The sequence below is a fragment of the Peromyscus californicus genome, unplaced genomic scaffold (assembly GCF_007827085.1).
Source record: "Peromyscus californicus insignis strain IS unplaced genomic scaffold, ASM782708v3 Scaffold_5__1_contigs__length_169319896, whole genome shotgun sequence".
NCBI classification, from domain to species: Eukaryota; Metazoa; Chordata; class Mammalia; order Rodentia; family Cricetidae; genus Peromyscus; species Peromyscus californicus.
The window spans coordinates 106493963-106519075 of NW_026294573.1; the positions used below are offsets into that span (position 1 = coordinate 106493963).

The window sequence follows — 25113 nt, forward strand, 5'->3', positions numbered from 1 at the left end:
TTGTTTTTTCAATTGGTCTGTTGATTTGCATTGCCTATGGAAATGTAAAAAACCTGGAATAGCCAATGCACTCTTTATAATGAGCAACAAGTTTGGACGACTCAATAATACCTGATTTCAAGATTCATCTGAAATCTGCAGTTATCCAGAGAAAGTGGTGTATACAGTTATAAACGTCAGGAAATAGGACCCGATGAAAGAGTCAGAAGTGGATCTACACACATGAACTCAAGTTTTTCTTATTTCTTTAGTTTTTAGATAGGGTCTCCACCATCCAGCCCTGGCTGCCCTGAAATCTATAGTCGTCTGCCAGCTGTGGTTTTAACAGCCTGACACTTTTTTTTTTGGTCCTGACAAATGTCCCAAGGTTATTCAGTGGAGAAAGGATAGGTTTTCAGCATATGGCGAGAGTACAGTTAGAAGTCTGGAAACAGTTTAGTGTTCTGTGTTGCAGCACAGAGTTAATTCGATACAAGCGTAGAACTAAGAGAAAAGCTAAAAGTCTAGTGACTCTAAAGGAAATATGGAGTAACTTCCAGAGGTGCTTTGCTGGATAGTTTTATGTCAACTTGACACAAGCAAAAGTCATTTGAGAGGAGGGAACCTCAATTAAAAAAATGCCTCAGCAGTGCTGTGGTTGGTGCATGCCTTTAATCCCAGCACTCAGGAGGCAGAGACAGGCAGATCTCTGTGAGTTCGAGGTCAGCCTGGTCTACAGAGTGAGTTCCAGGACAGCCAGAGCAGCACAGAGAAACCCTGTATTGAAAAACCAAAAAAATAAAAAATAAAGAAAAACGCCAGGCAGCCATGGCACACGCCTTTAGTCCCAGCATTCAGGAGGCAGAGCAATCTCTGAGAGTTCGAGGCCAGCCTGGTCTACAAAGTGAATTCCAGGACAAGCTCCAAAGCTACACAGAGAAACCCTGTCTTGAAAAACAAAACAAAACAAAAAAGAAAGAAAATGCTTGCATAAGATTGGGCTGTAAGCAAGCTTGTAGGTCATTTTCTTGATTAGTGATTGATGTGTGAAGGCCTAGTCCATTGTGGGTGGTGCCCTCCCTGAGCTGGTGGCCCTGGGTTCTATTAAAAAAAGAAAGAAAGAAAGAAAGAAAGGAAGGAAGGAAGGAAGGAAGGAAGAAAAGAAAGAAAGAAAGCAGGTTCTATTTAAAAAAAAAAAAAAAAAAGCCCGGTTTTGTGGCCGAAAGCCTTTAGTCCCAGCATTCAGAAGGCAGTAGTCAGATCTCGGTGAGTTCCAGACCAGCCTCATTTACGGAGCTAGTTCCAGGACAGTCAGGGCTAAACAGAAGAGACCCTGTCTTGGAAAACAGAAAGGCAAAACAAAACAAACGACATAGGTCTAAGCACGCCAGTAAGCAGCAGCCCTCCATGGCCTCTGCATCAGCTCCTGCCTCCAGGTTTCTGCCCTGTGTGAGTTCCCATCCTGACTTCTTTGGACGATGAACAGTGATTTGGTGGATGATGAATAGTGATTTGGAAGTCCCAACTTGCTTTTTTTTTTTTTTTAAAGATTTATTTATTTATTACACATAGAGTGTTCTGTCTACATGCCAGAAGAGGGCACCAGATCTCATTATAGATGGTTGTGAGCTACCATGTGGTTGCTGGGGATTGAACTCAGGACCTCTGGAAGAACAGCCAGTGCTCTTAACATCTGAGCCACCTCTCCAGCCCTGCTTTTTGATCATGGTGTTTCATCATAGCAATGGAAACCCTAAGTAAGATACCTGGGGAGAGGTAAATATTTATTAGAGGAAACAAAAATTGATAAATGGATTGGGGGACTCTGATAGGTTATATTTTATTAATATAAATTTAATGCTTGTCAAAAAACACCTTTAAGAAAATTGAACTGGTCAGCAGCAAACAGGAAGATGATATTTGGAATATATTGTGTCCAGTACACACACAAGTAAAAGATAGCAGTTTCACATTAAAAAAAAAAAAAAAGGATGTATGGTAGCTAAACACATGCAGATGTGTTCAGAATCATTAATTATATGGGAAAATAAAACTACAATAATTACGAGTTTGCTCCAAAGTTAGAAAGAAAAAGAAAGAAGAAAGAAAAAAGACAAGACAATTCGTACCCAGCGAATGTTGGTCAACTTTAGTTCTTTAATTCTATGAGTGGGGATGCAAACTGGTATGGCCACTTTGGAAAAGAGGAGATAGTTTCCTAAAAAAGTTAAAACAGAGGTTACTGCAGGACCCGGCTGATCTGGCGGAAGAGGTAACTGGTGTCTCCATTTTTCGAAATTCATTAAACTGTACACTTCAACTGTGTGCACTTTATAAACCGCACCACTCCAAAAGCGAGGCTCGAACTTCAAGGCAGTTTCCAAGGTGCCTTTGGGTCCCTACTGACAGCGGCGGCTCTCCGGATCAGAATCGAAACTGGATCCCCGCCCCCCGCGCCGCGGCACAGTTTCGATTTCCAGGCGCCGGCCCTGGCCGCTTTTCCCTCGGGTTTCCTTCTTAGAAAGTCCCCAGCGCGCTCATCCTGGGCGGCTGTTGGGGAGCCAGGGGGCTCATCGCTCGCGGGGAGCCACAGAATGACAGCTGAACAGCGGCAGAATCTGCAAGCATTCAGAGACTATGTCAGGAAGACGCTGGACCCCACCTACATCCTCAGCTACATGGGTCCCTGGCTCCAGGATGGTGAGTGGTCCCCAAGGCGGGCTCTCAGGCTCTCCACGTTGGTGTTAAAAAACAAAACAAAACAAAACAAAACCACTCAGGCAGAAATCAACTGGGGTCCGGTTCCTCCCCTTTTTATCCTCCTTTCTTTAGGTTAATTTGAGTAACCTAGGAACCCTGGGTTTGTGGCAGACCCCCAGGGCATAGTAGACTGGAAAACTGGACGGCATTTGGGTTTAGTGGGCAGGAACAGAGTTCCTGCAAAGTGTGCAAAATGTATAGTAACCTATGTAAAGATGCCCTTTTTTTTTTTTACTTTGAAAACTGGGGAAATCATCTGTTTCTTTTTCTAGACTGCTCTGTAATTCCCGTCGTCCTGGCATGAGAGATTGAGAAATAAGAATGTGGCCCCCTGTTGATTGCTCTACAGAGCAAAGCTTTGGGGCAAAGGTGGAGGTGAGGGCCTCATGAAACACAGGACTGTCAGACACAAAATGCTGTCAAAGGATGTTGCTGACAGGAAGCCCGTGGAGGAGTTCTCCCGACTCCATGCGTTTAGGGTTTTGTACAGTTGTTCACATCTAGCTTTTGAGACTTGATTGAGATGGTTTGTAGATTGTACTGGGTGCTTCCACGTGAGCAAACAGAGACTTCCTCCGAAGGGTGATGGGAGGTGGTGCGTGAAGGGAGTCCGGATGATAAAGAACATTTGGCGGTTACTTTTTGTTTTCTAAGTGCATGTTTGTCTTTCCTGGTGGTGGACGGGTGGTGCAGACTGCAGGTGAATTCCGGGGCTTCTTTGCTCTAAAGCCTAAACAGGTTGTGCAGTGAGCCAGAAAAGACCACCGAGGGGTCCCCACCCCCAGTTCTGCTAGGGAGAAGTAGAAAAAGACACCCTAATGACTCGAGTAGCTTGAATCCTGAAGACAGGAAACCCACCCAAGACATCTCTTAGCGTACAAGGTGGTGTGACTTCTCGTCTTTTAATCTTCTTAGTCATTTACATTCGCGTGCAGAGGAACGAGGTTCATTACGGCATTTTCATGCATTCCTGTTATTGTTCTCATTTATTCCTCTCTTCTGTTGCTTTCAAATCCCTGTTTAACCTGTCCCTCTCTGGATGGGTTCCTTCCCTCCCCCAATGGACCTGTCTTCTGCTTTCTTAGAACATGCATTCCATCACTCTCTCCCTTCCCCAGTCTAAGATATCTTCCTTCCCTTCAGGATGTCTGTTTTAGTTTCATGAATTTTAGGGGTTTTTTTCCCCCCTAGTTTTGTGAAGATGATGTGAAGTGAGTTTTTTTTTTTTTTTTTTTGATGTGGATTATGTTGAAAATTGCCTAGTATTAATTCTATCCATCTTGGGAGATCTTTCCATCTTCTACTGCTTTCATGAATTTCTTTCTTCGGTGTCTTGAAAGGTTGCACTGCAGTGGTCTTTCACTTCTTTGGTTAGAGTTTGCTGTTTGTTTGTTTGAAGTCATTGTGAATAGGACCCCCCTCCCTTCCTGTTTCTTCCTTGGCAAGATTGTTATTGGTATGTAAGCAAGCTACTGGTTTCTGTATGTTTATTGCGTATCCTGCCACTCTGCTGAACGTTTTTATGAGCGCTAGGGGTTTCCTGGTGGAGTCGTTGGGGTCTTTATAGGATTATATTGTCTGCAAATACAGATAATTTGACTTCTTCCTCTCCTAGTTGTGCAAATTTTATTTATGTCTCTTGTAGTATTGTTCTAGCTGCGACTTCAAGCGCTGTATTGAATAATGGTAGAAGGAACAGGCACCCTTGTCTCATTCCAGATTTGAGAGGAAATGCTCTCAGTTCCCCCTATTTAGAATGATGTTTGTAGGTTTGCCACTGTCCATGCAAAAAAACAAAACACAACAAAAAATCATAAAGAAGCACAAAAGACTCCAAATAGCCAAGGCTGTCATTAGCAGAGGGACAATGCACCCCATCAGATTGGCTGTCTATCAAGGAAACAAGTAACAACAAATGCTGACAAGAATATGGAGGAAAAGGAACCTTTTTCGTTGCTGTTGAGAAAATAAACTTGCTCCTGAAGAAATCACTATGGTGGTTTCTTAAAGCAAGCGAACAATCAAACCTGAAAATAGAACTACCGGATGACACAGCTGTGTACTGCTCTTGGACATAGTCCCAAAGAACTCAAATTCCAGCCTAGCACAGAGAGGCTTACACACCTGTTTGTCACCGCATTTATTCATGTAAGCCGGGTCGCAGTAAAGAACCCCTGAAACACTAGCTCTGTGGTTAGGGGGAGGTTTTATTATAGACATGAGAGAGCAAGCAGAAGTGTCTGGAAGAGTCTAGAGCAGAGATACAAAGAAGCAGGCTGGCCATGGCCATGGCGACTTCTTTGAAGTAGAGAAAATAGCAGGGAAAAGCAAGAGAACTTAATAGTGGGGGGTCGAGGCAGCATGGGGAGACGCCTGACAACTCACCAGGACTGGGAAACACAAGCAGCCCAAAAGTCCGTCGATGGATGAGTGGATGTACTGAACGTCATAAGCTGATTTTCTTCCTTCCTCCATGTGCTTGTCTATTTCACCATCAGAGTAATGCTAGCTTTGTAGAAGGTGTTTGCTGGTGTCCTCCCCTTCTAGTTTATGGAATATGCTGAGGAATACTGATTGTAGCTTTTCTTTAAAGGTTTGGTAGAATTCTACAGTGAATCTGTCTAGTTCTAGGCTTTTCTTTGTTGGGATACTTTTGTTTTTAAACTACTGTTTCTGGCTGATTTCTTGTTATAAATCTGTTTGTTTATATCCTCTTGATTAATTTTTTGTTGTTGTTTTGTTTTTTTGAGACAGGGTTTCTCTATGTAGTTTTGGTGCTTGTCCTGGATCTCGCTCTGTAGACCAGTGTAGCTAGAGTTTTCCTGCCTGGCCCACAGTCAGGACAAATCTCTCTCACCTGCCAGTCCCACAGCCGCTCAAACCCGACCAAGTAAACACAGAGACTTATATTGGTTACAAACTGTATGGCCGTGGCAGGCTTCTTGCTAACTGTTCTTACAGCTTAAATTAATCCATTTCCATTAATCTATACCTTGCCACATGGCTCATGGCTTACCGGCATCTTTACATGCTGTTTGTCATCCTGGCGGCTGGCAGTGTCTCTCTGACTCAGCCTTCCACTTCCCAGCTCTATTCTCCTCCTTGTCCCGCCTATACTTCCTGCCTGGCCACGGGCCAATCAGTGATTTATTTATTGACCAATCAGCAACGCATTTGACATACAGACCATCCCACAGCAGACCAGGCTGGCCTTGAACACAGAGATCCACCTGTCTTTACCTTCCAAGTTCTGGGATTAAAGGCATGCACCACCACCACCCCTGGGTCTCTTGATTAAATTTTCATAGGCTGTAAGTGTCTAGGACTTTGTCAATTTCATCTAATTTGTTTTAAGTACAAAATTTTGAAGTACCTCCTAATGATTCTGTGCATTTAATTGGACTCTATGATAACTTCCCTTTTTTTTATTTCTAATTTTGTTAATGTGGGTCTTTTTCTCTTCTTGTTAGTTTAGCTAGGGGTTTTAAAGCAATAATTTGGATTAAAAAATAAATCAGTAAAGAGTTGGTGGAAATAATAATAAATGCATGAAAATCCCTTGCCTCAGAAGTGAGGAGGAAGAAGACATACCATTTTATGTCTATAGTTTTAAAATGCTATCCAGAGGTTAAAGATAATGATATACACATTTAAAGATGATTATACTGGTTTCATTTTCTTTCTTTCTTTCTTTCTTTCTTTCTTTCTTTCTTTCTTTCTTTCTTTCTTTCTTCTTCTTTTTCTTCTTCTTCTTCTTCTTCTTCTTCTTCTTCTTCTTCTTCTTATTATTATTATTATTATTATTATTTTGATTTTTTGAGACAGGGTTTCTCTGTGTAGTTTTGGTGCCTGTCCTGGATCTTGCTCTGTAGAACCAGGCTGGCCTCAAACTCACAGTGATCCTCCTGGCTCTGCCTCCCGAGTGCTGGGATTTAAAGGCGTGTGCCACCACTGCCCGGCTCTGGTCTCATTTTCTAGAGAGGGATAAAAACATGCTTAGTAACTTAAACTAACTAGGAAACAGAAAATGAAAGTATAAGACAAGATGATGGAGGGAAGGCTTTTGTTAGTTTTGGGTTTTAGTCAAACATGTCTTTAAAGGTGCCAAGATGAGTCCATAGACAGAATTAGGATCTGTGGTGGTCTGAATAAGAATGGCCCCCATAAGAATGATTAGTCAGCAGGAAGTGGCACTGTTTGAAAGGATTAGAAGGATTAGGAGGTGTGGCCTTGTTGGAGGAAGTGTGTCACTGGGGATGGACTTGAGAAGCCAGGCCCTGTGTTGTCTCTTTCTCTCAGCTTGCTGAGCAGGATGTAGCAACTGCTCCAGTTCCATTTGTGCTGCCATGCTCTCTGTGTGATGATAATGAACTAACCTCTGAAACTGTAAGCCAGCCCCCAATTAAGTGCTTTCTTTCATAAGAGTTGTCTTGGTCATGGTGTCTTTTCACAGCAGTAGAACAATTACTAACACACCCATCTAGGGTTAGAATAAAAATAAAAAATAAAAATGAGATAGAGACATATTAAACAAATTAGATGAGAAAGCTAGAGACCCAATTTTAATACTAAAACATATCACACAGACATAAAGCTTAAGATTTCAAAGGAAACCGGGCGGTGGTGGCGCACGCCTTTAATCCCAGCACTTGGGAGGCAGAGGCAGGTAGATCTCTGTGAGTTCGAGGCCAGCCTGGGCTACAGAGTGACTTCCAGGAAAAAGGCGCAAAGCTACACAAAGAAACCCTGTCTCAAAAAACAAACAAACAAACAAACAAAACAACAACAACAACAAAAAACAAAAAGCAAAAAAAAAAAAAGATTTCAAAGGATAGCTAATTCACAATGCAGCTTTTTTTTTTCTTTCCTTTTTTGTTTTTTTTGAGACAGGATTTCTTTGTGTAGCCCTGGTTGTTCTGGAATTAGCTCTGTAGACCAGGCTGGCCTCTAACTCAGAGATTTACCTGCCTCTGCCGCCCTAGTGTTGAGATTAAAGGTGTGTACCACCACCACCTGGCACCACAATGCAGCTTTGTTGGGTATTAAATGTGACAGGACATCTTAAAACTCAAAAAACTGGGGTATTATCAAACATCTTATAAAAAAGCATCTTATCAAATTATTAAATTAGTTCATTAATGTTAATGAAGATATAGGTATCGTTTCATGTAGTAAAAATGACTGAGAGGCCACATATACACATTTGTACCTTATAAAATGAGATTATATCAACCTCCTTCAATCTGTAAGCTTTCTCAGATACTATACTACATAAATCTTTAGCAAATGTTCTAAGCACGGCTTATATAAATTTATTCTTTAATTTGTAGGTTCAGGACTCCAGGAAAATGTTTTGAGTCTGTTTCAGTTTCTATGTCTATATGATGGAAGTAATAATGTTTGAGGATTTTGAGACTAAATGTCCATGATACCAAATTAGTAGCAAGTATTCTGTGTCCCCAGAATTAATCATAGGACTTTTAAAAATTACTTACATAATTTCAAAACATCATACTTTGGGACCATGTGATGGCCTCATAGGTAAAGGCACTTCCTGCCAAGCCTGGAGCTGAGTTTGATCCCAAGGACACCCACATGGTGGAAAGAGAGAACCAACTCCTGCAAGCTGTTCTCTGGCCCAGCTCTCCGCACATCTGCCATGCCATACACATGCAACACACTCGTGCACGTACACACACACACACACACACACACACACACACACACACGCACACGTTCACATGCACACACTCAAAGAAGCAAATAAAGAAATAAAGAGTAGTCACAAAATAGTACATTTAAATAACTCTTAACCAAAAGAAAATCAAAACATTGCTAGCCACTTTAAAAGTAAAGCTACCAATTAACTCACATATTACACATTTAAGATTTCAGCTAAGCCTCCGAACAGAGGGAAAATTATAGCTTAAGTATATTAATTGGTAATTCAAAAGAATAAGCCTAAGGAATTAGTGAAATGGATTCTATTAAAACAAAGCAATTCAAACAAAAGACAATAGCAACCAGAAACAGTAATAACCAGAAAATCCCAAAGAAAGCAAATCAGCTAAAATAAAGGAAACAAAAATGTCCCTCTAAGTCCTGAAGCTAACAGAGTTCCTTCAGTCTTACTGCAAAAAGGTGCATAATGTTTTCATATTCCAGAACAAACAGTTAGAGATGCAACCTTTTCCTAAGACACAAAGGATTCTTACAAATTGAGTTCAAAAAGTGAGTCAACAACCCTTTCAAAAGAGAGGGTGTGGGATGCGAAGGGGAGATTTAGCTTAAAACATAGGATGTTAAGGGGCTGGAGCAATCAATGGCTCAGCAGTAGGGAGAATGTCCTGCTCTTGCAGAGGACTGGACTTCAGTTCCCAAGGCCCAAATCAGACTGCCGGTAACTCCAGTTCCAGGGGATCCAGCACCCTCTTCACATGCACATACCCGCACGCAGACACTACATATATGCAGAAGTCTTTAAAATACGATGATAAAAAGAGGAAACAAAGAAATCATTAAAAACAATTGAATTTGGATTGGTTTTGTCTCTGCTTTGCAAAGATTATTAGGGTTCAGCAAACTTCAGGTTGTAATGGGAAATACGTCTTCATGCATTGTGAGAAAGGCTAGGTTAGGATGCAGGTCTGTGCGTGTGTTAGATCTCCCCAAATTAGTTCATAGTTACACTACAGCCATGATAAAAAGATTTGAGGCTGGCCTGACAGTGGTGGCACACGCCTTTAATCCCAGCACTTGGAAGGCCGAGGCAGACTAGCCTGGTCTACAAGAGTGAGTTCCAGGACAGCCAGGACTACACAGAGAAATCCTGTCTTGAAAAAACAAAATAAAACAGAACAAAAACAAATAAACAACAAAACAAAACCAAAAAAACTTGAGTAAGTGGAAGACTGTATAATTTTTTTAAACTCTGGTTATTAGAGATACATTGGAGGTTTTTTCATCTCTACCTATTGAAGGGACTCTGGCCAGCTCAAGTGTGGTGCCCATGGCTCTGACAGACCGTGCCCTTCTCCCCCATTCCCTCTGGCTTCTTAAAAAACCTTTAGATTGCCAGGCAGTGATGGCGCACGCCTTTAATCCCAGCACTTGGGAGGCAGAGGCAGGTTGATCTCTGTGAGTTCTAGGCCAGCCTGGTCTACAAAGCGAGTTCCAGGACAGCTAGGACTGTTACAGAGAAACCCTGTCTCAAAACAACCAACCAACCAACCAACCAACCAAAGAAACCCTTTAGATTACATTCCTGAAGGTAGCCACCAAGTTCTATTTCCTTATTTGGCCACTTCCTCCTCCTGAGACTGACTACCGAGGTCCAGCTTCCAAAGTACTGAATGAAGTCCAGCAATCAGAAGCCCCCCTTTGGCTCACCTAATTAACATGCCCAATTAGAATGAAATATCTCATCTTAACATGAGGTTTCCCCTTTTACCATTATGAACCATTGTCCTGTGGGCCACATCTGTCTCCTCTCTATCCAGAGGCAGTCCTTTGTCCTCTGAGGCAAATATCCCTTCCCTTCCCCTTGTTCCCTCCCCTTCCCCCTCGTCCTCTACCTCCTGTCTTTGTCTCTTACACCTGTCCTCTGTCCCTCTGGGGCAAATAAATCTCCTTTGTGCTGAGAACTTGGTCTTGGAGTTCCTGAGCGGATGCTTTTCCTTTCACCTATCCCCCTCCATCCAGAAGGTTGTAATAAAGTTGGTTATATGAGGCTGGGCGTATAGCTCAGTGGCAAAGCTCTTACCTAGGCTATGTGAGACCCTGAGGTGTTTTTTCTTTTAAAAGAAGTTACTTGTATCTTGCTTGATCATATTCTTTTATTTTATCATATTAGTCCATAAATATTTTGCTTACTCCTCTTTCTCAATTTTCTGTTAGGTTAGTAATGTTCTCTGTTCTTCCCCTTGCCCTCTCTTCCTTGCCCTGGCTCCTTTAGGAGCTCTGGATTCTATTGGTTGACCTTAATTTCATAACAAGTATATCCTATCAGTAAGGATGCATTGAGGAACCTGGAACACTAATGAGTACTAGGACTGGGTATAAGATTTTTGACTTACATTTTTGCTTTATTGGAAGACAGTGGGAATTTACTCATATGCTCTCCTTGCCCTTCCCTTTCATTATAACCCTCTTTTCAAATTGCATTTATGATGATGGGCACTGGCTACATCTTGTGAGAGAACTATTGAAGTCATATTTCTTTAGGAAAACTTACATGCTTCTCTGTGTAGTGGAGGGCGTTGCTGATTCCCAGGTTTCCCAGGCTGTTTCAAAGGAGGCCTGGCTGTGGGCTATAGGATTTTTTTCAGTGTCCCTTTGGAGTGACATGCTGACCCTTACCATAGAGGAGAACTGGATGGGTAGTATTCTCATTATCCATTTCTTAGTAACACCTTCTGGACACATGGATAAACCAGCCACTGTGTTTAGTAGAATATAAAGATGAATAAAACATGTCCATGTCATAGTGTTAGGGAGAAGATAAGTACACAAATATTGTGTACAATGTAAAGTGTCCTAGTCAGAGGCTTCAAAGAGTATAGGGAAGCACAGAGAGGAATTTTAAAAGCCACTACTTTGGGAAGCTCACGGGGCCCCAAAATAGTAAACACAGTGGGAACTGTTGCTTTTTCCAAAAGATGGGGATTTCTCTGCTTTGAAATCCTGGTGATTTTGATGAAATTATCACTGACTTGCAAGCAGCCGTATTGGATATGGTGAGCAGCAGGATGAGCCATACAAAGTGCAGAGTATAAACTGCCCAGGATATGACAAGGCAGTTGGACCTGGACGGCCCCTGCTGTGGCGGCGGGGATAAATCTGGTCTTTGTGGTTTATCAGTGATGGTGGGTCTAAGGGAAGATCATGTCACAGGAAGCAAGAACCCAGCTGTAAGTAATAGGTCAGATGTTAGTAATAGGACAGATGGACTCAAAGAGGTAGGGTTGTGGACCCAGGGAAGCTGGGCTAAGTGACCAGATGGGTTGCTGCTATGAGTTGAATTATGTTGGGGTACTAATTCCCAGTAACTCAGAACATGATCTTATTTGGAGATAGATGGGGTCTTTACAGAGGTAACTGGCTAAAATGAGGTGATACTGAAGTAAGATGGTATACCGTGGAACCGATATCCCTATAAGATGACAGCCATGTGTGGGCATAAAGATCAAGAAAATGCCTTGTGAAGACAGAGGCAGGTGTGTAGTGAGAGCTACAAGCCAGATAAGGAGATGACAGTGTGGAAATGGGCAGAGACTGGAATGCAAGAGGTCACCCGTGAGGATTCTTGATGGCTGCCTGTAGATGTATCCAACCTTCTTATTGAATAATAAACACAGAACCAATGCAAAGAAGAAAGCCAAGAGGTCAGAGCTAAGAGCTAAAACCTTACCCTTCCTCCTGCGGTGGTCCTACCTCTCCGAACCAGAGCTACCCCTGTGTTAAAGTCTTTATATAGAGTTCCTGTCCTGCCTTCTCATTGGTTGTAAACCCAACCACATGACCGCCTCCTCACAGCCTGTCTGTATAGGCCTCCAGGTTTTCCATGATTGGTATTAAGATTAAAAGCATGTGTATCCAATAATGGCTGTATCCCTGAACACACAGAGACTTACCCAGCTCTGCCTACCAAGTGCTGGAATTACAAGCGTACGCTACCACTGCCCTGCTTTCCTATGGCTTGCTAATAGCTCTGACCCCCGGGCAACTTTATTTATTAACATACAAATAATATTTTAATACAAATAAAATATCACCATATTTCCTTTTCTATTTTAATAAAAAGAAAAAAAAGAAAAAGCTTATAACTAATATAAGAAAAACTATATACAAAAGGACAATAACTATTTAAGTAATAAATACCTAAACAATGTCTAGTCCATTTGTATTTGACAAATTCAGAGAAAATAATTTCATTATCTATCCTATTTTGGTAAGTCCAAAATGTATCCTAATTAATCTTCAACTATAACTAACTAACCTTCAACTATAACTAACTAATCTTCAACTCCCTCAGAGACCCAAGAAGGAAATAATATTAGCTAACAAAAATAAAAACAGGAAGTGCACATAAGCAACTTCCAAAAAATTTGTGAGTTGACAGAAACAGACAGCTGTCTGGACAGTCACCTGAGGTTTCTCCGAAGTGCTGGGGCATCATCTTCAGCCTATAGGCTTAGCATATCTGACAGACTCATTTGTGAAGTAGGATGTACACAAGGTCAACAGTTCAACCTCACATTGAGTGAGAGTAGTCCATGTACCAGAAACACCTGAATTCCACTAGTGTCATGTCATGATTCAGGATTTTAAATTCTGGAAATTGTTGATGGTTTTTTAATTCAGCTGTCCATTCTTCTTGGCTGTGTATATATGGCTTCATCTCAGCATCCCATTCTTCTCCATATCCCTCCATCAAATGCCAGTCTACTATTGAGAGGCGTGAGCTTAGTTACTCTTCAAGAATAACTGTTTCAGCTGCTGTTCCATTGCACATCAGAGGCCATCGGCCCACTGCCTGTTCAGCTGCCTTCGAAGAAAAGGGCACTGTACCTTTTTCGAATTGCGAAGGCCACTTCAGGGATGGTGCCATATTGTCCTGGCCTCTGAAGATGCCTTTTGATAAAGCCATAACCACACTTGTTTTGGCAAGAATCAGTAATCCTTTGTTTTATGTCCTGTCTGTCCATTTTGTCCTGTTGATTCGAGGATACTTTGTTGTCCAGTGGCTAACTTTTGCCACAATGAAAGTTAACTCCATATGCAGTTTCTTCAATGCCCATATTTTCTCTGAAGTAGATTGGTACTGCCAGGAGCCGACATGTCTCATAGTCATAACAAAAAAGAAAAATTTTCTAAGTTATTAAAACATTTTAAATGCCATATTCTGTAGATCTCTGAAGGGTTTGAAGATAACCTGTCTATCTAAAATATATCTACTCAATCTTGAAAACATACCTAATATAACTACAAGTTCTATTATAATATCTAACTACTAACTTTCATTTCTTTATATCCTAATAGTTGGTAATAACATTCAAGGATCAGAAAATTGCATTACATTGTTAGATGAACAGTACAATTAGAAAAATATATATAACATTTTCTAACAATATCAATTTCAATATATATAATTTGTATGCAATATAAAACAATCCAATCCAATGTAAAGTATTTATATTTTTCTTTTCTTTCTTTTTTTTTTTAATAAGAACCTTAAATCTAATCTCCTTTGCTTAGCCTTTTTCCTAACCCTTGACAACAACTTGTAACCAACCCCCCTAATCAATGAAAATTATCCCAGACCCAAAACCCATTAAAAGACCAAAAAAACCAACCGCCCCACAGCTGCCTAAGCTGGAAGAGGCAAGGAAAGCATTTTCCTTTAGTCCTTGATGGAAACATGGCTCCACTAACACCTTGATTGCAGATGTATGCGCTTAGAGCTGTGAAAAAAAAATGTTCCTATTGCCTTAAGCTATGTGGTTTGTGTCAAAGTGTCACTGCAGCCACAGGAAGCTCGTACAGATGGCTTAAGGAAAAAGACAGTCACAGACGTTGGTTAGGCTGTGTAGAAAATAAATCTCAGATTGCTAATGGGATTGCAAAATTGTGCAGCCTCTTTGGAAAATGGCTTATCAATCTGTACAATGTTAAAAATGAGGTTGCTGCGTGGCCTGCAGTCTCACATCTCTATGTGTACCTAAGAGAAGTGCATTAGCATAAACATTATACGTGAGCATTGTGGTGGTTTGATTGGGGCTGACCCCCACAGGCTCATATATTGAGTGCTTAGTCATCAGCGTGGAGGGAAGAACTATTTGAAAGTATTAGAAGAATTAGGAAGTGTGGCCTTGTTGGAGTTGCTGTGACCTTGTTGGAGGAAGTGTGTCACTGGGTGAGGGGGAGGTGGGCTTTGAGGTTTCAAAAGCCCACACAATCCCAGTGTCTCTCTCTCTCTGCCTGCAGATCAGGATGTAGCTGCAGCATGATGTCATGCTCTCTGCCATGATGATAATAGACTTACCCCCTGGTGCTTACCCCCAATTAAATGTTTTCTTTGGTAAGAGTTGCCATGGCTATCATTTCTCTTCACACCAAAAACCAGTGACTAAGAGAAACACTCCTTGCATTTCTATTCATAATAGACAAAATGTAGACACAGCCTCAAACGCCTGTCGACTGTTGGATGGACAAACGCAATGTGAAACATCCACGCAATGGAATTTCATTTGGCTTGTTGCATTCTTATTGTGTAGCTTTTTAGTAAAGGAAAGAATGATAGCATGTACAAGATGAATGGACCTTAAAACGTGTTAAAGGAAAGATGCCAGTTGCAAAGACCATATGCTGCGTGGAACCATTCACATGAATGCCCAGATGGGAGCCGGGGCTGGAGCTCAGCGGTAGAGCACTTTGCCTCACAAGGCCTGAAAAGTCCTGAGGAATAGAATCTGTGAAGTTGGTTAGTGACTGTCTAGAGCAAAGGGGAGAGGGAATGGAGTGATTGCTAAGTGGGTGAAGGGTTTCTTTTTATTGTAATTCAGTAGTTGGGACAGCGTCCAAACTCTAAAATGAATCAAGTTTTTCACTTGAATAGAGAAAATGTGACTGTTAACAGTATCTTTACCGTTGATAGAGACCCTTAAATGAGAGCTAAGGTAGGAGACTTCCGCTCCTTGCTCTTTCCTGATCCCTTCCTCGAGTGCAGGCTGGGTTCCTAGTCTCTAAGAATGCACTGAAAACCACACTGGCAACTGCTCCCTCCTTTGGAATTTCCATCTGCTATGGAAAAGTTTGGGTATGTGAGGCCACAGTAGAATGGTGTTTGGTTACTTCCTGGGTAGAGTTAGCATGTGTATTCAAACTGAACAACCATTTTGAAATTAGCAGTTGCTCGTGTTTCCTGCCACCTGCTCTCACTGGTTTCTTTAGCTCCCTCTCCTTCCACTTTTCTGCTGTATTTTTTACTCTCTTAGCAAAAACCCGGAACGAGAGATCACAAACTGCTCACTGCGTCAGCTATACACGTTACTGACGCCATAGGGGGTGTTAGTTCCCACCCCACCCTCAGCCCAGCCCTTGCTTCAGTTTTGAATGAGAGGAAGCCTTTCTTCTTCCATCTAACACCCTCCACTGTGACTTCTGCTTCCTGTGGGGAACTTATTATTTTTTTTTTCAAAAGTCTTGAAGACATTCCTTTCGCAGAGTGCACTCTCGGAACTCTGCACACACTTGTGTAGAGGATGGGAAGTGTGCGCTGATGAGTGAGCGGAGCCTGCTGCCTCTCGAAGCTGCTTCTGTTGTGTGACACGTTATGACTTCCGGCCCATGTGGGAAGGTCTGCTCTGTTTTATCTTCCAGTGATGAGTGGTTCTGCAGGCTGCTCACTGGTCCTCGCTTCTGTTTGCAGATGAGGTCCAGTACATCCAGGCTGAGAAAAACAACAAGGGCCCGATGGAGGCTGCCTCGCTGTTCCTCCAGTACCTGCTGCAGCTGAAGAGCGATGGCTGGTTCCGGGCCTTCTTGGATGCCCTGTACCATGCAGGTTGGTTCCTTCTTACTGGCAACGCAGAGTACCTTACTCGGCTGAGTTAGTTAGAATGCTGAAAAGGGAAAAGGGATTCATCTTGAGGCATCTGTATGTAGTTCACGCCTCGTTGTTCAAGGAAATGTAAAGACTATTTGCAAGCAGATGATAGAGTTGTCTACCAGAAGTATCCAAAGGAATCAGCAGAATTATTGTAACTGTGGGAGAGGTGACAGCATTACTCGAATGCCAATGTCTTTCAACAGGCGAATGAGTAAATAAGTTTTATAGTGTTTACACAGTGGCCCATTATACTGCAGTGAAGCTGTGTGAATGTAAAGTGTGTCGAGTCCTGCTCAACCTGGGTGTGGAATTGGGAAATGAGAGCTATGAAATATAGATGTAGATGAAGAAAAAGACACAGGATAGCTTCCGGAGGACTGACTCTAGGCTCACAGCCTTTATATACCCAAAGCAAGGGGGGGGGGCGGTAAAAAGATCCCCCCCCCTTTCAAGGACATCACAGTTCAAGGTACAAAGTACAATCAAGTGTAAACACCTCAATACTCAAGACACCTGGTAACCACACCTTAGGCAAAGCGGAATCCTGTTATGCAGCCTTGCAGGGGGAACAAGCTCGGACTCTCTGACCTTGAGTCAAGATGAAAACAAGCCACAAGCTGGGGTGTCTGTGGGCCCCCACAATAAATGACATTCCAGCTGAATTGTAGGCATGCAGTATTAATTTTTTTGGTTGTTTTGTTTTGTTTTTCGAGACAGGGTTTCTCTGTGTGGTTTTGCGCCTGTCCTGGAACTCCCTCTGTAATCCAGGCTGGCCTCAAACTCACAGAGATCCGCCTGCCTCTGCCTCCTGAGTGCTGGGATTAAAAGCGTGTGCCACCACCGCCCGGCAAGATTTATTTGTTTATTATGTATACAGTATTCTGCCTGCATGTGTCCCTGCACTCCAGAAGAGGGCACCAGATCTCATTACAGGTGGTTCAGAACCACCATGTGGTTGCTGGGAATTGAACTCAGGACCTCTGGAAGAACAGTCAGTGCTCTTAACCACTGAGCCATCTCTCCAGCCCTTAAATTTTAAGTGTCATAAGCTATAATAGCTATAAAGTTCCATCTCAGCCAAACTAAACATGTATTGTTATGGGAGCAAACAAATGCCTTGTGACTTTTCAGACAAAAAACAAAGGAGTTGATAAGTTAAACATAGTGTATTGTTATTTCTGGTGAAGAGACAGAGGGGTGAGAAACAGAAGGTGTACCCAGTACTCGAGTGTTCTATTTTTGTTTTTTTTGTATGTTTTTTGTTTTTATGAGACAGTGTCTCTCTGTGTAGCTCTGGCTGTCCTGGAACTTGGTGTGTAGACCAGGCTGTCCTCGAACTCATAGAGATCTGTCTGCTTCTCTTCTGCAAGTGCTGAGATTCAAGGTGTGCGCCACCACACCCATCCTGGAATATTCTAATCCTTAAATGGACTAGTTGGCTCACATTGGATTACAATTGTGTTGTGTGTTCTTTGGTCCCTGATGTTGATAGCGTATGGAGTCAGTCTTATCTGGAGATGAATGACATCATAGAAATGTCCAACTTCCTCTTTTCTGTACATGAGAAAACTAAGGCCTGGGGAGATGCTTTGCCAAGGGTCACACAGCTAATTAGCAGAAACGCCGGGGGCAGCTAGGACTCGGGTCTACCGACGCAGGTTCTGTCTGAGGTGCTACAAGGACATTAATTAGCAGGTGGAAGTCAAGCATCACACTTTAGCATGCAGCCAGTCCTTTACTAAAGGGGGTTTTAGTCACATTCCTTGCCTCTCTGTTGCTCAACTTGAAAGAAGGCAAAGGGTGCTTTTCTTCAGTGTTAGAAGCAGTGAATGAGAAGACGTATATGAAAATCAGGCACAGTGTATATAAGAAACACCAAAGAAAAGAAAGCCACGTTGGACTGCTGTTATTGTCACTTTAGGGGAATGATGTAACAGACAAGGAAAATGTGTCAGCTGGCTGTGGTGGCGCATGCCTTTAGTCCCAGCACTGGTGAGGCAGAGGCAGGCAAATCCCTGTGAGTTCCAGGCCAGTCTGAGCTGGCCTCACAAATGCAAGAAATATAACCACCATGTTATAACGTGGGTATATTGAATTAACATGGGGATGCTAAAGTAAACACATTGCCCTTCTCAGGTGCTGGTGTGCCCCGGGAAGCCTTATACTGTCCATGTGATGATGGCAACAGTTTTATGAAAAGTAATGCTTTTGTTTTAACTAGGTAAAAGGCCTTAAATGCCATTTATTATAAAATAAAACTTGGTTTTCTGCTATTTCCAGGATTAGTAGTTGATGATTGCTTCTTTTTCCTGCCTTACAGACAGACCATCATTGTAACATATTATCTATTTCCCATGTCAGTGATGCATGCTTATCTTCCCTGTTTACTCTTAAATATTATGTGTATGTGTATTTGTGAGTGGGCATGTGCTTGTGAGTGCATTGTCTACAGAGGCCAGCTCTTCCCTTGCATCTGGAGTTACTGGCAGTTTTGAGGCTCAGACATGGGTGCTGGAACCTGATCCCAGGTCCTCTCCAAGAACATTATGAACTTAATTGCTGAGCCATCTCCCCAGCCCTTATCTAACAATTTAAATGGCACAGAAGGGGATAAACAGACAAGTAAACTAATCTTTTGCTTATTTTGTTCATCTCTTACCTAGCCCTCCCCAGAGAATCCATTGTTTTCCTTTTGGAGGCTCTAACTAATCTGAGTATTATATTTAAGTCTTTGTCTCTTAAGCAAAAATAGCACATCGAACTTTTACTGTGAAAATTGCATGAGATTTATTAGAAAAAGTTTTGCATTTAGGCAAAAAAGGGAATTTTAAAACATCTATATTGGAACATAAGAGGGGAAGCATCTCTGTTTGCAGACATGATGCCAAGTGCACAGCTAAGCAGAACAAAAATAGACAAAAAGGGCTATTTGTACACCAAAGGTCACAACTGCCAGAGTGGAAGATCAGCCTGTAGAACTGAGAAAATGTTTATGAATCATACATTTGATGAGGGATTAGTATCTATAATATATAGGATATGTATTATAATATGTAATATAAGGGACTCCTAGAACTCAACAGAGGAAACCTAGTTAAAAAAATAGACAGAGTGGATCGGCTGCTCACGTGGGCTGGTAAGAGGGCTCAGCTCATGAAAGGTTTTGCTGCACAGCCTGATGACCTGAACTGGGTTCCCAGAACCCACTGGATTCAGCAGTGTGCATCTGCATTCCAAACCTTCTTATGGTGAGATTGGGGTAGAAACAGAAGAGTCGGCCGAAAGTCCATGGGCCAGCTAGCCTCAAATATGGCGGAAACAAAAAGAGAGACCCTGCCTCAAAACAAGGTGGAGAGAGAGAGAATTAACTCCTGCAGATTGTTTTCTGACCTCCAGGCATGTGCTGTGGCACTCCAGTGCCACCTCCTTCTGTCACAATATGAATAAAAAAGAAAGGATTTGACATTTCTCCAGACATACAGCTGGCCATCAAACATGTGAAAAGATGCTCAGAGTCACTCATCCTCAGTGGAATGGAAGTGAAATCTCCCATGAGTGATATAGCTGCACACCCATTACTCATGTCCAAAAAAAAAAAATCAAAGTACTCATAAGGATGTGGGGAAATTATAAGTTTTGTGCACTATTAGTAGGCTGTAAAATGGTATCACTGCTGTGGAAAGTACTGTAGCGTTCCCCCCCCCCACCCCCCCAAAAAAAGTCATTGCATTATCCAGAAGGGCCATACCTGGCACGTTTCCCAAAGAATTAAAGCAAAGCTTTGAAGAGAGAATTCTGCACTCATGTTCATAGCAGTGTTTTCTGCCACAGCTGAGATACAAGCAGTGCTAATATTCTTTATATTCTTTATCACAAATGTAGTATTGGTTAGGGTGGTAGCATTCCCCCAGCCTGTGGTGAGGCCTTACACTCAAACGCATCCCAGCACCACAGAATAAATAAATAAACAGTTAAAAAAATAAATACAATTTAAGGAGAAAAACATGCAGTACACACATACAGGAGAATCCTTTTTAGTTTTACAAAGGGAGGGGATGCTCACTTACGCTACCACGTGGATGAACCTGGATTATCAGTTACACTAATTTATGTGTGTGTGTACACATGTGTGAGGGCACTTTCGTGTAGGCCGGAGGTTGACATTAAGTGTCTTCCTCAGGAGCTTTTCACCTTATGATTTGAGATTGGGTCTCTCACTGAACCTGGAGTTTGCCGCTTTGGCTAGACTGGCTGGGATTATAGGGCCATGCTGCCATAGCTGGCTTTTGACGTGAGAGCTGGGGATAGGAACTCAGGGCCTCAGGCTAGTGTGCTGAGCTCGTTATCCACTGAGCCATCTCCCAGGTCCAGGAGATACTTGGATTGTGTTAGTTTCTTGGGTATATAGGAATAAAACCATTGTCTTCCTAGGCTACTGATTGAATTAAATGTGGGTCTTAAAGGCAGGAAAGCTTGGGGATTCTGTTCAAGAGCCTTAGAGTGAGACATTCTTGGGTTATTTTAGTTGGAAATCATTTTTCCTCCTTTATTTGCCCAATGACTTCATTTTTTTTTTCTTGAAATGGTGTGGAAGGAAAGCTCTTCAAGGGCAGGAAGTAAGATTCATAGTTCCTTTTGTCTTCCTTACTTCTTCCTACTGAGAAGATCAACATGACGAGTTTGACTAATTTAAAAGTAAATTGGGGGCCAAAATATGACTCTGTGGCCAAGAGCACTTGCTGCTCCTGCAGAGGACGCAGGTTTTGTTCCCAGCACTCACATGATGGCCCAACAACATTTGTAACTCCAGATCCAGGGATCTGGCATCCTCTTCGGCCCTCCGCAGGCATCAGACACACTCATGGTACACAGAGACACACATTAAATAAGTAAATAAACAAACAAACAAATATTTTTAAAAAGTAAATTGCGTGTTATTGTTAAAGTACGTGGGGCATTTTGAAGATTTTATACTAAGATCAAATACAAGGCTTCATATCTGTCCTTAGGACCTCACCCTGAAAGATAATGAATTTTGGAAGGCCTGAACTGTTGGGTGCCAAAAATGAATATTATTTCCTTTTTGGAAAATCATGAATAGCTGTATTAGGTGACTTTCACTACTGTGACCAAATGCTTGAGGAAATAAAAGGCAGAAAACACAGAGCCATGTGGATCTATAGCTTCGCACCCATGTCGGGTGAGGCAGGGCACCACAGTGGAGAGCACGTGGTGAACCAAAGTCGCACTTCCGGGTGGACAGGAAGCAAAGAACAATGGTAAGGAGCCAAAGCGCATCTCTAAGACTTACTTCTTCCAGTGGGGCCACAGTTCTCAATCACTCCTTCCGTATGAACTCAATGTGCTAACGGTGATGAAGCCAGCGCCAACATGGTGCAGTTACCTCTAAAGACAACCGGGGACCAAGCCTTCGACCGGTCAGCCCTAACTGAGGCCATTTGCAGATGGTTTTGAGTTCTCTTACCATCGATTCAACCAGAATTCCTATGGTTTTGATGTTAAAGTATTTTATGTTGGACTCATTTAAGAAATCCCATTTTTTCTTTCTTTTCAGGTTACTGTGGACTTTATGAAGCCATTGAAAGTTGGGATTTCCAAAAAATTGAAAAGTTAGAGGAACATAGATTACTTTTACGACGTTTACAACCAGAATTTAAGGCCAGAATCAATCCAACAGATATCCTTTCTGAATTGTCTGAATGCTTAATTAATCAGGAATGTGAAGAAATCAGACAGGTAAATTAACACAAAATTAGAAAAAAATCCTGCGATTCTTGGAAATGGCTCCTGTTTTCAGTGTTGTTTTAGGCCCTCAAAGGATAATTAAAACCCATAGAAGCCCTCATCTAGAAGACGCAATGACTAGAAAAGAATTTTTAATGTGAATGGGGTAATTTTTATGCTAGACTATTTGAAGTTTAACCCATTTTCAGCTCAGGTTGCCCTGTTACTTTTTCTCTCAATAGCGTTTTGTGCACATGCAGATCACATTGCACAGTACACTAAATGAAAAGAAAAAAATGCTAGACTCTTGGACATAGATACATTTATTATAATCTCCTCTCAATCACTTAACTAGTGATGTGATCCTGGACAATTCATTTAGCTTCTCTAAGCATCTGGTTTTTTTCCTGTCTAAAGTAAGAAAAATGTTCCTTATTAACATGCTGGTAGGAGTAAATGAAGTGATACACATAAAGTGCTTATGTCAGCTTCATGCATAATAGTACATACAAAGTACATTTTGGTTATCATTAGAAATGCCTACTCTCACCGGGTGGTGGTGGCGCACGCCTTTAATCCCAGCACTCGGGAGGCAGAGGCAGGCGGATCTCTGTGAGTTCGAGGCCAGCCTGGTCTACAGCGCGAGATCCAGGAAAGGCGCAAAGCTACACAGAGAAACCCTGTCTCGAAAAACCAAAAAAAAAAAAAAAAAAAAAAAAAAGAAATGCCTACTCTGTAAAGAATCTGCTGTTGTGCTGTTAGGGTCTTTCAAATAGCTCTATATGCTGATATATCCTTAGTGTGAATGGTTATCATATGGGTTAGCTTTTTGCCCTGGGATTGCTGATGACAACAAATGTAAGGATTCAGAAGATGAGAACATTTGGCTTGACCTATTGATATCACATATAAAGGACAAAGGTGAAGGAAAGGCTGTCTTAAAAGCTAATACTGGGTGGGGTAAAAAATGATGCTAAGACCTACTGCACTGTACTTCACAGTGATTTCCATCAAATGTTACTTGAGTAGACATCTCTTCAGAGAAAGCTGAGCTAACTGATTCGCGTGCTGCATTTCTCTCTCTCAGATCTGCTTCACCAAAGGGATGATGGCAGGTGCAGAGAAGATGGTCGAATGTCTTCTCAGATCGGATAAGGAGAACTGGCCCAAGGTTTTGAAACTTGCTTTGGAGAAAGAAGACAACAAGTTCAGTGAGCTGTGGATTGTTGATGAAGGTGGGCCGCTTCAGAAAGAGCCCTGGACCATACTGTGCCCCTCACCATTTGCCCCAGGACTTTGCCACATCCTGCCAGAGTTTACTTTTCATAATAGACACTATTCCATTCAGATACCCATGGCTACATCCCTAGGGAACAAGCTCGGGAAGCTGAGTTCTGGGAGGGGATGAGCCTGCACAGCCCAAAGAGTCTGGGAAAGGAAAAATAAGGAGTTCCAGCCCAAACTGAAGTTGTCAGAGAAATAGCTTGAGAATTCCAGACCTAAAGGTTCAAATCACCAGACTTACCTCCCTACCAGAGTAGAGGCTGAATATTGAGAACGATGGGCATTTATTGGTTCTCTTGCCTGGAAGCCATCTGGAACCGACAGAGCAGGAGGGAATGCAGAATTTGCTGTGACTAAGCCAATCTTATTTGGCTTCTGGAAACTCACGCTTGCTTTAAATTTGAGTTTGATAAAGACCTGAGTTTCTAGTTTTAGTTTTCACCTGGGTTTGTTTAGAACATAAATGATCATAGAAACTTTCTATGTCTTTGGTGAGGGATTAGCTAGAGATGAAAGCCATGAGTGTCTCTTTCGTGTGCCTAGGAATGAATCTCTTGCAAATGTTACCCACCTGAGCAACTGCGAGGGGAGGGGCTCACGGTGCGTACTGCTCAGCAGCAGCAAGTCCCACACTTTGAGTCACACGGCACTCAGTGACACTGGCATTCAAACACCAAATTGAGCTTCCAACTCAAAATGATTCTTCCAGTTGCTTTAAGAATTGAAAGGTGGTCCTTGAGATGGTTTACAGGTAAAGGCTGCTGTCACTGAGCCTGAAGACCTGAGTTCAGCCTCTAGGACTTACGTGATAGAGAGAACCAATTCCCGAAAGTTGTCCTCTGCCCTCCACACACTCCCTGTATCATGAGTGACACACACAATAAATTAACTAATAAAAGACTTTTAAAAATAAATAAAATGTTAAGGAAGCGAAAGGCATGGCTGTAAGAGCTCAGTGTTATGACTTTTGGGGTTTTCACAGCCCAAACCACAGTCAGATTACATCGAGATTCTAAGCTTTTGCTTTTTGTTTTTTGTGATCTCACAAAGGTTTCAAAAGGGCTGAAAGTAAAGCTGCTGAAGATGATGGAACAGAGATGTCCAGCATACAGATTTTCATACAGGAAGAGCCAGAATGCCAGATTCTCAGTCAGAATCCCTGCCCACCCTCAGGTACTGGGCATCATTTGTCCTCAGAATCCCTGCCCACCCTCAGGTACCGGGCATCACTTGTCTTTTTCCATAGGTTTTTCTTCAGCACTGTGATGCCTTTTGAAAATCTTTTTTAAAGGATGATTAGGAAAGGAAAGGGAATTTGTGTGGCCATAGAGACTTCATAGTTAGAATCACTGTTCCCATCTTTTGTGGCCTCTGTCGCTTTTATCTGCCTGCTACCACTGAGAATGTACGTCCACAGCTTCCTCTGATGTAATGTTCACAGAACTTCAGTGTCGGTGACACTCAAAGCAGCCTGGCGTTCTAAAAGATTGCTTCTGTTTCTGAGCCGCTTGCTCAGTCTCCTTCCAGGATCCCAGGGCTGCTATACATGTGGATGAGCGGGCTATGTGCCCTCCGTTTGCCAGCCTCTGTGTGGAGGGCTCAGTCAACTGGTTCCCATACACATGTTGCTGTGAAGTTACCTATGGCTGGATAAGGTCTCTAGGGCTCCTTGAAATACGTTTTCATCATAAAGAGAACAGAAAGTTGTAAGATGTGCCTTAACATATTTATAACAA

At 42.2% G+C, this 25113-nt stretch overlaps 1 protein-coding gene across 1 annotated transcript in view; it reads left to right on the forward strand.

Annotated features, from left to right (window-relative positions):
- Nucleotides 1–2327: 2327 nt before the first annotated feature.
- The window catches only part of Rigi (RNA sensor RIG-I), a 50257-nt gene continuing 27471 nt past the window's right edge, over nucleotides 2328–25113 (forward strand). Inside the window, 5 exon segments of the mRNA XM_052718386.1 lie at nucleotides 2328–2679; nucleotides 16169–16303; nucleotides 21924–22105; nucleotides 23181–23328; nucleotides 24428–24550. Coding sequence (XP_052574346.1) covers nucleotides 2574–2679; nucleotides 16169–16303; nucleotides 21924–22105; nucleotides 23181–23328; nucleotides 24428–24550 — 694 coding nt within the window. The 5' untranslated portion in view covers nucleotides 2328–2573.